Here is a 14,151-nt window from a genome sequence, read left to right as displayed (position 1 = left end):
TTCAAGTCCCTCCACTGATAAAGACTGATGAGTGAGATGTAGGTAACTCTAAGACTCAAGCTTGTAGAGAAGGTTCTGGAATTAATAGAAAGAGTCTTCCCCCACCCACTCACCTGAAAGGTTAACTTTACTAATAAAAATAACAAGTCCAGTTCCAATCCCCTTTCATCTTGTCTGAAAGGGAACCTGTATTCTTAGCATCTTTGCCAACCGAGTATCAGCAAGTTCAGGCAAGTCCTCCCAAAGCAGAAAGGCTCCAAGGATGGGCTGGAAAATTAAGTCTAAAGCTGTCTTCTGAGGTCCATCCTCACCGGGACTCATTTGCAGTTCCTCCACTGAAGGAACAGTGAACCTTTCCTCTCATAGCCCCTCAGCACTGATTCTTTTTTTTTCTTTTAACTCTTTCTTTGTCTTAGAAGCAATACTAAGTATTAGTTCTAAAGCAGGAGAATGGTGAAGGCAAGGTAATGGGGGTTAAGTGACTTGCCCAGGGTCACACAGCTAGGAAGTGTCTGAGGCCACCTTTGAACCCAGGACCTTCCTTCTCTAGGCCTGGCTCTCAATCCACTGAGCCACTCAGCTGTCTCTCCCCCCACCCCCCAACACTGATTCTTTGTGTCTTTCACCATTTTTATTTATTTATTTTTTCCCATTTGATGGGTTGTGGGGTGAACTCAGACTTGAGTTTCTAAAATCTTTAGTTTCAAGCACTGTGCCCATGTGGGAGAATTCATCACCTTGCTTGACCTGGCTACATGAATGACTCATATTCACCTGTTCACTGACCACAACTCCACCAGTTCCTGGTACTATAGTTAGTTAACAAAGGAAGCAATTAAAGCACGGTGTCTGGCAGAGGGTTTAGTATTTTTGTTTTGTTTTCATTGGAATGCTATGATCAGCTGGCCTGTGGAATTCAGAGGATTCCTCTCCCCTCCCCCTTCCAATAATCTAAGTGTGAGTAGGTCACCGTAAAGAGGAAAGAACCCTGCTCTGAATATTGAAGCCCTGAATTCTAATTCTGCCTCTGATACTTATTACCAAGCAGTCCTGGACTTAAAATTCTCAGCACCAGCTTTTCATCCTCTGTAAGATGAGGCCATCAAACTTGAGGTCCTTTTAGCTCTACACCTGTGACCCTCTGACAACTTAAGCCTTTTCTCTAGAGCTCTGGCTCAGAATACTTGTGTTTTCATTTGGACGTACTTCAGCAGGTCAAGGTGGTGTTCTCCGAGTTCATTTCTAGACTCTGATATTGACTACTTGGGTAAGCTTATCCAATCAATCATCTAATCGAGAAGCATTCATTAAATGTCTAATATGTGGGGCAGCTTTGTGACTCAGTGGATAAAGCACCAGGCCTGGAGAAGGGAGGTCCTGGGTTCAAATATGACCTCAGACGACTGCCTAGCAGTGTGACCCTGGCAAGTCACTGAACTCCAACTGCTTACTGTTTTTCTGTCTTGGAGCCAATACTTAGTAACAATTCTGAGACAAAATGTAAGGTTTGTTCGTTTGTTTTTAAAGTGTCTACTAAGTACCAATCTCTGTGCTAAGGACAAGAGATACAAAGAAAAAAAAAAAAAAGAAACAGTCATTTAACCTGATGGAATGAGAAAAATCACTGGAGAGGAAAATGGCCCTAGAGCAGTGTTGGCAAACCTTTTAGAGACGGAGTGCCAGGCCTACCCCCAACCCTCCTTTAGACCAAGTGTTGTGTTGTGCCCCTCCTCCACACTGAGTGCCAGGTACACCTTCCCCCTCTTACGGGGGTGGGGATGGGTGGTCTGGGGGTAGGGGAGAAAGTGCTCCCATTGGGCTGCAGTGCAGAGGGTCAGGTGAAATGAAGAATGTCCTCAGCAAGTGTACAGGGGAGAGGGGAGTGGCCCCAGCACTCCTCTCCCCTCCACCTCTGCCATCTGTGAGCCACCTACCTTCCCCACCTGTGTGCTCCCATTGGGCTGCTGGGCAAAGGGGCAGGGATGTGAAAAAAATGTCATCAGGCACAGTGGAGAGGGAGAGGCATTTAGGCACAATAATAACAAATATATTGCTTTATATACAAAAAGTATATTTAATGCATTATATGCTCAATACGTTATATTTAATAAACATATGGTATATAACTACATTTAATGTTAATTTTTATGTTTAAAATATGATATATTAAATAAATATAAATATAATAAAAATTGTCATCTTAGAAACACAAAAGCCCTCATATGGATACATTCATGTTCCTATATAGAAGATACTGTAATTAGTGAAAATGCTGGTTTCCATTGGTAGGAATAAAGAGAAACACATTTCCCTCCCCCTTCCCCCACCAGCCTCCTTATATATAACTATAGGAAAATTGTCCACACACATTGCTTAGTGTAGAATGGGTTATTTGAAATATACCAGCTGTTTCAAGTTCTTGAAGAGATTCCTGTTGCCAAGAATGCCCAAGGAAGGAAAGGTGCTTTTTTTTTTTTGCAAGTAAGACAACTCAGATTTGAACATAGGGTATACCTAAGGGAAGGGAAGGCAAGAAAGAAGCAATTATTTCCCTAAATGGGAAGGGAACACACATTTATTAAGTGCCTACTGTATGCCAGGTATTGTTAAGTTCTTTATAAATTTGATCTTCACAATAGCTTTGGGAGGTAGGTGCTATTATTATTATTATTATTTTTTTACAGATGAGGAAACTGAGACAGAAGTTATGATACTTGGCCTAAGGTCAAAAAGATTGTAAGTGTCCAAGACTGGATTTCTTTTTTTTTTTTAACCCCTTAACTTCTGTGTATTGGCTCCTTGGTGGAAGAGTGGTTAGGGTGGGCAATGGGAGTCAAGTGACTTGCCCAGGGTCACACAGCTGGGAAGTGTCTGAGGCCAGATTTGAACCTAGGGACCTCGGGTATCTAGGCCTGACTCTCAATCCACTGAGCTACCCAGCTGCCCCTCAAAACTGGATTTCAATTCAGGTTTTACTGACTTTAGGTGTGGGGCTCTATTCACTGCACTACCTACCTGGGTCTGGAGGAATTAACCATCATTCCTTGATGCTATACAAGCATGCTTTGCCCATGTGCAAATCTGAATGTTCATTTATGGGGAAGTGTGTGCTTGCAAATGCATCACGGATTAGCTTTTTGAATGTGGTTAGAGTATATGTGGTGTATAAATGTGTATATATATGGAAGGGTAAGGGTAGAGAGAAGGCATGGCATTCAGAGTGCAATAAGCTTAGAATGATCCACTTTAAAATAGTTCCTTCTATATGAATGTCTCAGTTTTAAAATACACAGAAGACTTTTAAGAACTAGCACAAAATCTTACAGCTAATATTTTAATAAAGAGAAGTAAAGATAGCGCCTTCCTTCTGAGGTTACCTCCAATTTTTCCTGTATCTGACTTATTTTTACATAGTTGTTTGCATGGTCTCCCCATTAGATTGAGAGCTCCTTGAGGGTAGGGATTGTTTCTATCTTTCTTTGTACACCTAGCACTTAGCACAGTACCTGGCATACAGTAGATGCTTAATAAATGCTTGATTCTGCTTGATCTTGGAAAGTTATCATATAGATACTGTAAAAACTGAGGCCAACAGGGTTAAGTGACTTGACCAGCGTCACACAGCTAGTAACTGTCTGAGGCTAGATTTGAATTCACAAAATCTTCTTAACTCCAGTTAAGTACTCTATCCACAGCACCACCTAGCTACCCTTAGAGTCAAAAAGACTTGGATTTGAATCCCAAGGCAGCGTTTTCATGTGGTGGGAATAGAAAGACAACAATATCTAACGTCCCTTCCAACTCTAAACTCTGATAGATATTGGCTGTGTGATTTTGAGCAAGTTACTTTACATTTCCAGGCCCCAGGCAGGTCTGTATGGCTAAAAATTGCAGAGAAGTGGTCCTACTTTAGTAAAGAGAGAATTCCTTATAATATGGACTAAATCATAGGTCATAAACTAAATCTAAAGGGAAAAAAAGCATTTGTATAGCTATTATTATCTAACTTTCCCTTTTTTGAGGTGAGGGAGATTAAGTCTTTAAAGGTAAATGAATGACCTAGATCCATGTTGTCAAACCTATAGCATGAATACTGGAACATGCTAGAGGGAGCTGGTCCCTTCCCCCTCTCAATATGCACCTGAGGATATTTCTCATATCACCTGCCCCTCTGCTCAGCAGCCCAATGGGAGTACTTCCTCTCTCCCCTATCTGGGGTAAGGCAGGGGGCTCACATGTGGCATGAGAGTTGTAGTTTGGGCATTTAGTCTCTAAAAGGTTCACCGTCACTGATCTAGAGTAAAATATCTAATGTAGGCATGGAATCATGATTTCCATGTAGATTTCCAGACTTTAGATGCAGGATACTATCCACTCTGGCACATTGCCTTTGTGCTTTGAGTATTGGGACTTGGAATGAGAAAGACCTGGTTTCAAATCTTGTTTTAGACTGATACATGGCCATTCACCCACTATGAACATTAGTTTCCTCAATAATAAAATTAGGATGATTAAAAAAGATAGTTTAAATCTGACCTCAGGCAAGTGTGTGACCTTGGACAAGTCATTTAACTCCTTTTGCCTAAGCCTTTACCTTCTGTCTTAGAGTTATTGCTAAGACAGAAAGTAAGGGTTAAAAAAAATCTACCTCATAGTGATGGTCAAATGAAATGAGAGCTATAGTGTGCTTTGCAATATGCAATGTTATTTGCATGTCATTCATTATCATTAAAACATGCACACGAGGCAACAGATCAACAAGGAAATAACTGAGCCATTTTATGCCCAGCTAATGCAGCTGTTGGAATGCAGGCATACTTTATGCCCAGAAATCCAACACATTGTTCACACACTTCTCACAGACCCCAAAGCAAGGCAACAGGCTATCAGAGAGCTAAAGCAGCTGTTGGCACAGGCAGATACACTTTAATACATGAGAATCCAGAGTACTCTGTACACACACACCAAGTCACAAGAGCAGTTCAACTGACAAAAAGAGAGCTAAGGCAGCTGTTGGCAAACAGAGCATTTCGTGGTTCTTGTGAAGACCAAAGTAGAAAATAGATATAGATCTCTTGCTTCTTTTTTTTGCAGAGATGAAGGACTATGGGTGTGGAGCATTGTTTACATTTTCAAATCCTGAGGAGAAGCTGTTTGGTCTTAGTGAACTGCTTTTTTCCACCCGTTTTTTTCCTTCTTTGTTACAAGAAATGGTTGGTGGGTAGGGAGAAGCTGGGAAGGAAATAATCAGAAGAAGGATATATGTGTGTGTGTGTGTGTGTGTGCACATGTGTGTGTGTGGTGCATATTTAAAAGATAGTAATAACATGTAAAATGTATATAATGGGCATTTTTCTAACCAAAACCCTATATATATGTATATGGTGTGTTGAATTTCTGTTAATACAGGAGGAAAAGAGGAGGGAATACACATTTATTGTCTGTTGTGTGCCAGGCAAATATTTCCTATTGCCCCAGATACAATTAAAACCTTTTTTGTTGTTGGGTTGTTTTTGTGTTTATGTGACTGTTTGTCTATACAAAGTATACTTGATTTCTGAGTCTGCAGTGACCTTGTCAACAGTTTTATTAGCTTCCTTTTGTAGGTTGTTTTTGTATCTATGCTGTTATGCATCTACCAAAACAGTGTATTGGATTTCTGAGTGTGCAACAAGTCGGCCAACAGCTTCATTACTTCCTTTTTTTGTAGGTTATGTTTTTCTGTCTATGTGATTATGTGTCTTCACAGAGTATATTGGATTTCTGAGTACCCAGTAACTTTGCAAAGAGCTTCATTCCTTCCCTTTTTGTGGGTTGTGTTGCTTTTGTGTCTATAGTGTTGTGAATCTACACGAACTGCATTTTGGACATGAATACCCAGTAAATATGCCAATAGCTTTATAAGCTCCCTTTTTGTAGGCTGTGCTGTTTTTGTGTCTAGGGGATTGTGCATCTTTACAAGCATCGTGTGGACTTCAGTGTCGGGTTGTTGTGGTGTCTAGCTGGTTGTGTGTCCACAGGCCTTGTATTCCTGTGTACGCATGCGCAATGCCCCATACCAGCAGCACTCTCAGCATCCTCTTACTTGTAGCATCCCTTTTGTCAGTTGCCTTGTTTTGGTGTCCAGTCCGGGGCTCGAGAACCTGCGCATGCCCGGTGAGGCGGTGCACCCTTCCTGGCTCCGCCCCTGCCAGACGTGACCCCGCCCTCTCCTCTCCGGCTCAAAGAACATCTCCTAGTTCCGTAAACACATCTCTCTCCTCCCCAGCCCGGCCCGGACTATTCCATTCTATGCCTGCGGGGGGATACTGCTCTCGCTCGCCCGTGGTCAAGTCTGCAGCGCTCACGCTCCGGCCTCGCACTGGCCCACATGGACGCAGATTCCTAGAGGCGCCACTTGGTTCCCGCGCGGGGTCTGACCAGGGGCGGGTGGGCCGCAAATTGCGCCTCCCCGGGCCCGCGCTCCCCTCTATGGTCCGGGCGCGATGGGCCGCGCCGCGGCTGGCTGTGCTGTCCCTCTGGGCCCTTTAAATACCGCGTGGGGCAGGGGGGAGGGAGGAGGGGACTGGCGAGTGGCGCGGCGGGCGGGCTGGCCGGCTGTCGGCGGAGTGGAACCGAGCCGAGCGGAGCCGAACCGGGCAGGACAGGATTGGACGTGAGGACGGGACTGGACGTGAGGACGAGCTTCCTCTGCCTCTGCCCACGCCCGGCTCGGTGGGTAGCCTACGACTACGAGAGTTAGGGACGCACAGCCAAACTTAACCCGAGGATTGACGTGGGGTACACACTCCTCCCTGTCCCCCATCTGCGGGGACCCCGGCCTCCCACCCTGGCCTTGAGTTTATTTCGGGGATAGGGAGGGATCCGCAAGGAAGCAGCCCCGCACCAAGTCCAGGGATCCTTTCTCAACCCTCCCCCCCCCTCCTTCGGTGAGCCTCTCACTTGTTTGTCCCCGAACCGCCGTTCCGCGTGGGAGCGAAGCGGGAAAGGAGCTGGGGGCTGGTGGGCGGCCCGGGATAAGCTGACATCCGCCGCCCCGGCGGGGAGCCCCAGTGCCGGGGCTTGTTTACGTCCCTGTTGGGCAGGTGCCAGCGTGTACGCTCCGAACCAGCTTCCAAAAATACTCCTGCTCGCTGGAGGAGGCGAGGGCAGGATTGGGATGGAGGACACTTTTCACCTACCTCTCCAGGCCCCCTAGAACGGGCGGGAGTCACTTGCCTTCCTGGTGCCCTCCCCTCCCCCCGCAGCTTCTGACCTGTACACTCACCCTCTTCCTTTTCTGGACCCCATTAAACCCCTGGGACTGGGCAGGGGACGCTTGTCTTTCCATAGAGCTCCTGACCTGTTCAATCTTCCCTTTCCTTTCCTGACACTCCCGTATCAGAACTGGGCCGGGGACACTTGTCCTTCCACCCTGCCCCACATCCGTCTACCAGTCCCTTTCCTTCTTGACCCTGCCTAGGACCAGGCAGAGAGAGCACTTGTCCATCCACCTCGCTCCTGGCCTATTCATTAGTCCCTTCCCTTCCAGACCCTTTTTCCTAGATTGGACAGGGCGTTCTAGTCCCTGACCTATCCACGCTTCCTTTTTCCTTCTGACCTCCCACCCCTGCCTGAGTAGTGGGCTAGTGCCCCCTTCCTTCCTAGGAGGGAGGAGGATGTGGGCCGTAGAAGGGATGTATCTGTTTTGGGTTGGTTGCCAGGGCTTTCTTGGAGACGCTGCCGCCACCACCTCCTCCTTCTAGTTCCCCTCCCCCCCTCGGTTTGTTTTGCAGGAAACGTGCTGTGTGCATGGGGGAAGGGAGGGAGGGGGGAAGGATCAGATGACCGGAGCCCTGGGGTGGCTGTGGGAGATGACAGGACTCCTGGACCGTAGTCCGAGCTAGCAGGAACTTTAGACGTCTGAGGAGTTTAGATTCAGAACTGGAAGGGACCTCAGGGATCATTTAAGGAAACATCCTCATTTTATAAAGAGTTCGGGCAGGGGCAGGATTGGAACCCAGGCCCTCTGATTCGAAACCCAGTGTGCTTTCCAACACCCCATATGATGGCCCTCCCATGAGTTCTGGAATTGCTTGGGAGGTCTGTAATGAAGCAGTAATCGAAGGGTCCGATGGAACCCAGCCCAAAGGGAGAGCAGCTTAGTTTAAGCGGGAAAAGATCTGATGCTTGCTCTATCCACGAACCCCTTTTCTCTCTTGAGTTTTTTACCCCTCCTTTCCCTTAGAAAGACCGATGTCTTTCCCTTAGAGAGGCAGAGCGGTCTCCCAAGGGACCTGACACACTTGGAGAAAAAGAAACCGGAGAAATCACCAATGCTTTCTCCTTTTCCCTCATGGTCCCCAACTTTAAACCGTGATTTTCAGCTAGTTCTTGAGAAGCTGGGCTTTTCTCTTTGATAACTAAAAGGCTGGGACTTGAGCTGGAGGAACTGGGTGAGAATCCTGTCTTCCGCATGCTGGCTGCCTTAGTTACCTTGAGGGAGTTAGTTACTTTCTCTCTCTGCCTGGACCTCAGTTTCTTCTGTAAAACTGAGATTCCACTAGATGGTCTCTAAAAATCCTTTCTAGTTCTAATTACTATGATTATTACATATGGCTCTTCTTTTGCAAAATGAGGGAGTGGGATTACATAATTGCTGAGATTCCTTCCAGCTCCATATCTCATGATTTTAGAATAATAACAACCTCCTTTAGATCCAATACCAGTTTTCAATACCTGCTTAACTTTTTCCCTCCCTCCTGTAAGAATTACCTTTGCAACTATCTAATTCAGCAGGTCGATGGGTCCCCCATTAAGAGTTTTAGCAGCTCAGAAAAGGACCAAGCTAGAAGTAAACCTGCATATGTTTGTGGTGAATCTTCGGGAAAAGAATTGTAGTAGAGAGGTGCTGAAAAATAGTAGGAAATTGGAACAGAATGTTAAGTTGGAGTTTTTCAAATAGCTTGGTTTTCTAGAAATTGCCAGAATACTTCCATAGGTGTTGTGAATATTTGATTGCTAGTCAGTGCCTGTTTTTATCTAAATACACACACACACACACACACACACACACACACACAAGGGGGCAGCTGGGTGACTCGGTGGCTAGAGAACCAAACCTAGGAGATGTCCTAGGTTTATAACTGGCCTCAGAGGCTTCCTATCTATGTGACCCTGAGTAAGTTACTTAATCCCCATTGCCTACCCCTTTCCACTGTTTTGCCTTGGAACCACAGTATTAATTCTAAGATGGAAAGTTACGGTTATTTAAAAAATAAGAAAATAAAAAATTTAAAAATATATGTACATATATTACTGGATGTCAAGGCTTAGCATAGTGCCTCACCCACTGATGATACTTACTAAATGTTTATTGAATTGAATGATATAAATGTGATATTCTCTAATAGAGAATCTTTGCATAGCAATCATAACCTTGTGATAGGTGTTTAACCTGCTGATTCTACTACTATATTGGCCTGGACAGAATGTTGAAGAAGTTTATCTTGGAAACCTTTCTGTCTCCTGCTTTCAGCACCTTGCCCCCTTGTTGTCTCCAATTGCCCAGGGTCTTTTCATTCTCTAAGCCTGGCCCCGTCCTATCAAGTAACCAATGTCACAAAAAGGCATTTCTTTGGAACTGTGCCCCTAATCGTTGTCCTTGTGTTGGGAAGGGAGAGGAAAGAGAAGTTGTTGAACAGGTCTTGGAAGGGGTCTCTTAGTTCACTTTCCCAAGCATGCTGTTTACTAACCAAATGACCTTGTATAAATCCATCTAAGTCTCTTGTTCTCAGTTTCTTCCTCTGTAAAATGAGATGTGTGTGAGGTGGGAGAGATTAGATGATTTCTAGAGTTCCTTTCTTTTGGTTCTAAAACCTGTGATCTCATGAAGTATCTAGCCACATGTCTATTAGTGGCATAATAACATCTGCCCTTATCCTTCTGGGTCTTGGCTTTTGTCTTTCTGCCTCCCTCCCTTCCAAACTTGTCCAGGCTGTGTCCAGTTTCCCAGGTCCTGCAGGGCAAGCCAAATAAGCAGCTCCGTACAAGGTGTTTAAGACTGATAAGACCTTGGACATTTGCATTTTAACTGGATCCTGAAAAGTGTGACTTAAAAAAAGATGAATTTCCAGTGTGACCTTGGGCAAGTCACTTTTCATTTAGGTTGCTTAATGCTTTCATATGTCAAGTGAAGGGTCTGAACTAGATGGCCTTTGAGTTCCAGCTCCAGAGCTGGATCGTACATGGGAATGAGTGTCTTTAGGAAAGGGGAGGACATCTGGGAGGACTCCTAAATGAAATAATTATTTGGCTTTTCCAGTTGGCCTCTGACTTCTTTCCCGTTTATAAACAGTGTTAGAGGAGTTGATCTTGACTTCTTGGATAGTCTAGTAGCAGAGTAGTGTCCCTGTTACCACATTTGATGCCCAGGTTGTCAGATACAGGCCAAAATTGACCTGCTGATAGCTGGAGTGTCTCCAGGGGGGAAGGCAACCAGCCCGTAAGGGCTTGACTGAACAGACTGGGGTGGTTTCCCCTAGAAAAGAGAAGACTTCAGGGAGTGACAACTGCATCATGGTTTTTTGAAGGTCTGAAATATGGAAAAGAGATTAGTTGGACTGGTTGTGTTTGCCCCAAGGGGCAGAACTAGGAGCAATGGGTGGGAATTGTTCATAGAGAGACTTCTTTGTTTAAAGAAAGGAACAATTTGGCTGGAAGGGGGGTGGGGATTAAAAAAATTAATTTTATTGTCACATTTTGGTTTATATCATCTTCATTTCTGAATATATCCCTGAACATAATTCCACTCCTCAAAAAAAAAAAGAGCTATACCTCCCCTGCCCCCCAATAAACCCTTATCTTCTGTCTTAGAATCAATACTGTGTATTGGTTCCAAGGCAGAAGAGTGGTAAGAGCTAGGCATGGGGGTAAAGTGACTTACCCAGGGTCACACAGCTAGGAAGAATCTGATGCCAGATTGGAATCCAAGACTTTCTGCCCCCAGGCCTGGCTATTTTACACTAAGCCATCTACCTGCCCATAGACCTATGTCTTATAAAGAATAAAATAGAAAGGTGGAGGGAGTGGATATATTCAGCAAAACTAATCAACACATTAAGCAAATCTGACATTTTTCTCCTGTTCCACACCTGTAATCCCCTACTTCTGAGAAAAAAAAGAGATGGAAGTATACCATTATGTATTTCTTTTTGGGGTCAAGCATAATATTTAATAACACTCAACAGTAACTTATTAATTAACTCTTTCGTATCAGTGCTTTGCTAGGATGTAGCAAACTGGAGAAGGAGGGCTACAAGTTAAAAAATGAAACAATCTCTAGTCTCAAGGAATTTCCATTTATGAGGGAAATTTTCTTAAAATTGATGGCTGCCCCAAAATAGAGTGGGGTGCCTTGAGAATAAATAAGGTGCCCTTTATTGTAGATCTCTAAATACTTGTAAAACACTATCCTCACCACTTTGTACCACTATTAGTGCTTAATAATAAATGCTTGTTGACTGGTTAATTATAATGACCAAACTTGACCCCACAAAGAAATATGAGAATGTAACTCCCTTCTTTCTTTGTAGAGTTGGAGGACGGCGAATGTGAAATACCGTGAATGTCAGATCTCTGGGCAAATTTTGGTGAACTGATTCCACTCACCTTTTTCATTTTAATTCTCAAAAGAAGGAAGGAAAGAAAGACTAGATGATCTTTTGTAGTCTATGTTCCATGTGGAAGAGAATCTCTTTTCTCCTTTGAGTTAGGTTAAATACTACTTTTTTTTTTTAACCCTTTTTGTCTTAGAATTGGTATTAAGTATAGGTTCCAGAGCTAGGCAGTCTGGGGGATTAAGGATCTTTCCCAGGATCACACAACTAGGAAGTATCTGAGAGGTCAGATTTGAACTCATGATCTTCTGTCTCTAGGCCTGGCACTCTATCCACTGAACCACCTAGCTGCCCCTTCATTCCTTGACCTTTAAAATGGGGAAAGATCCTCGTAGGCTGAATGAAAGGAGTTGTAAAGTTGAAAAGTGTTGTAATTTGGGGATTTATTGTCAGAGAGGAGACCCCACTGGGAAAAATATTTCTTTAATAGATTTTCCTTCTCTTTGACAAGTGATGTGGTATAATCTTTTGCTGCTTGAAATGAGCTCCTGGTTCTAATAATGACCCAGAGACCTTCCCTCTGCCCAATAACAGTACAGAGTCTTAGTCTCCTCATCCAGATTGGCCAGAAAAATCACTATTATAAAACTACCATAGGGTCAGAGATTCATAAATTTAGAGCTGGGATTCTTTTCTTCCCGGTCATCTTCATTTTATAGTCTCTTGACTTGGTTAAGGTCAGTTCTCATGGTAAGATCAGAGTTCTGGGGCTGGAAAGGATTTCAGAGGTCACCAAGTTCTACTCTTTGATACTATAGATGAGGAAAAAGAAGCTGCGAGAGAATAGGCTCAAAGGTTTTGAGATTGAAGGTGACCCTCATGGGTTATTGAATATGACTCACTGCATTTTTCAGGGGATGAAGCTTCTGTCCATAGAGAGGAAACACCAGGGAGTAAATAGCAGTGCTGAAGACCTGTGCCCAGGGTCTCCAACTCTGAATTGCATGCCCACGGCATCCTACTATTTCCAACTGTAAGGTACAAAAAAGGTGGCATGGTTGTACCACTGCCCTATCACTCAGAAAAACATTGTCACTGAGGGGCAGCTGGGTAGCTCAGTGGAGTGAGAGTCAGGCCTAGAGACAGGAGGTCCTAGGTTCAAACCCGGCCTCAGCCACTTCCCAGCTGTGTGACCCTGGGCAGGTCACTTGACCCCCATTGCCCACCCTTGCCAATCTTCCACCTATGAGACAATACACCGAAGTACAAGGGTAAAAAAAAAAACCAAAAAAACAAAACAAAAAAAAACATTGTCACTGAGAGGCTTTGGTCTACTAAAACTGATTTTTAAAAATCATCAAAATTCTTTTGTAGGTTTTCAAATCCCTTAGAAAAGTATTACAAGAAGTCCTCAAGGAGCTTAAGTCTAATGGGGGAGATGACATGCAAGTAACCAGAGTGGAATCTCTTATCTAAAACCTGTGGTTTGTGTGACCCTGGGCAAGTCGCTTAACCCTACCTAGCTAATCACTGCTCTTCTGGTTTAGAACAGACACTAGGACAGAAAGTAATCGTTAAAAAAACAAACAAACAAACAAACAAAACCCCAAACAAATCAAAGAAGCTCATGGTTTGTCTAAAGCACAAGACCTTATGCAGATATGGGTCCTTCATCTTTTGTTGTTTGTGGAATTGAAGTCACAGCCTTAGAAGTATTTGTTATATACATTAGATAACATATGTATATGTTATATACATATATAATGTATATAATGTTATATACATTAGAAAATGTGTTTTGATTGAAACTAGGCCAACTGTGATTTGAGTAATGATCAAAGAGCTAGAGAACTGGTAAGTCACTACAGGTAAAAGTAATAGCTAGCATTTACAGAGTGTTTGCAAAGTACTAGACATAGATCATCCTATTTGATCTCACAATGGCACAGTGACTAGAAGCCATTGTCATTCCTTTTTTACAGATGAGGAATTCTGTATTTCTATAATGAGAAAAAGGATTAACTTTTGACCTTCATTTATAGTTGAGGCTCAGTGGATAAAAGGTGATGGATTTGGATTTAAAGGCCCAGGGTTCAGTGTCTCTCTTCATTACCTTTCTGACCTTGGGCAAGATCCCCCAACTTCTTCAGTTCTTGGTTTCCTCTTCTGTAAAATGAGGGGGTTGGACTAGAGGGCGTCAGAAGCCCTTCTAGCTCTCAAACTAGGATGCTGTGATTATCTCTAGCTACTTGAATTGTCTGGGCAGCTAAGTCAGGAAGACCTGAGTTCAAATCAGACACTAGTTATGTGTCCCAGGGCAAGTCACCTAACCCATTTGGCCTCAGTTTTCTCATTTATAAAATGTGCTAGAGAAGGAAATGGCAAACCATAATGGTTTCTTTGCTAAGAAAACTCCAAATGGGGTCATGAGAGTCAGACACAACTGAAATGACTGAGCCGGAGCTGTCTGATAATGGGATAGGTTGCCTTGGAGAGTAATGGGTTCCCCCTCTCAGGAGGTGGAGGTTGGATGACATTATAGGAGGGGCTTCTT

General features: G+C 43.8%; 2 protein-coding genes across 2 annotated transcripts in view; one reads left to right on the top strand and one right to left on the bottom strand.

Annotated features, from left to right (window-relative positions):
- Window positions 1-6,151, bottom strand: part of CKAP4 (cytoskeleton associated protein 4) — a 106,311-nt gene extending 100,160 nt beyond the window's left edge. Inside the window, exon 1 of the mRNA XM_044679137.1 lies at window positions 6,086-6,151. Within this exon, the coding sequence (XP_044535072.1) occupies window positions 6,086-6,151 (66 nt within the window). The remainder of the gene's footprint in view (window positions 1-6,085) is intronic.
- Window positions 6,152-6,589: 438 nt separating this feature from the next.
- TCP11L2 (t-complex 11 like 2) overlaps window positions 6,590-14,151 on the top strand; it is a 43,759-nt gene continuing 36,197 nt past the window's right edge. Inside the window, exon 1 of the mRNA XM_044679832.1 lies at window positions 6,590-6,714. The gene's annotated coding sequence lies outside the window, so the exon portion shown is untranslated. The remainder of the gene's footprint in view (window positions 6,715-14,151) is intronic.

Source organism: Gracilinanus agilis, chromosome 5, assembly GCF_016433145.1.
Source record: "Gracilinanus agilis isolate LMUSP501 chromosome 5, AgileGrace, whole genome shotgun sequence".
NCBI classification, from domain to species: domain Eukaryota; kingdom Metazoa; phylum Chordata; class Mammalia; order Didelphimorphia; family Didelphidae; genus Gracilinanus; species Gracilinanus agilis.
Note: the sequence above shows the minus strand (reverse complement) of the source record. Positions and strands in the feature narration are given on the sequence as shown.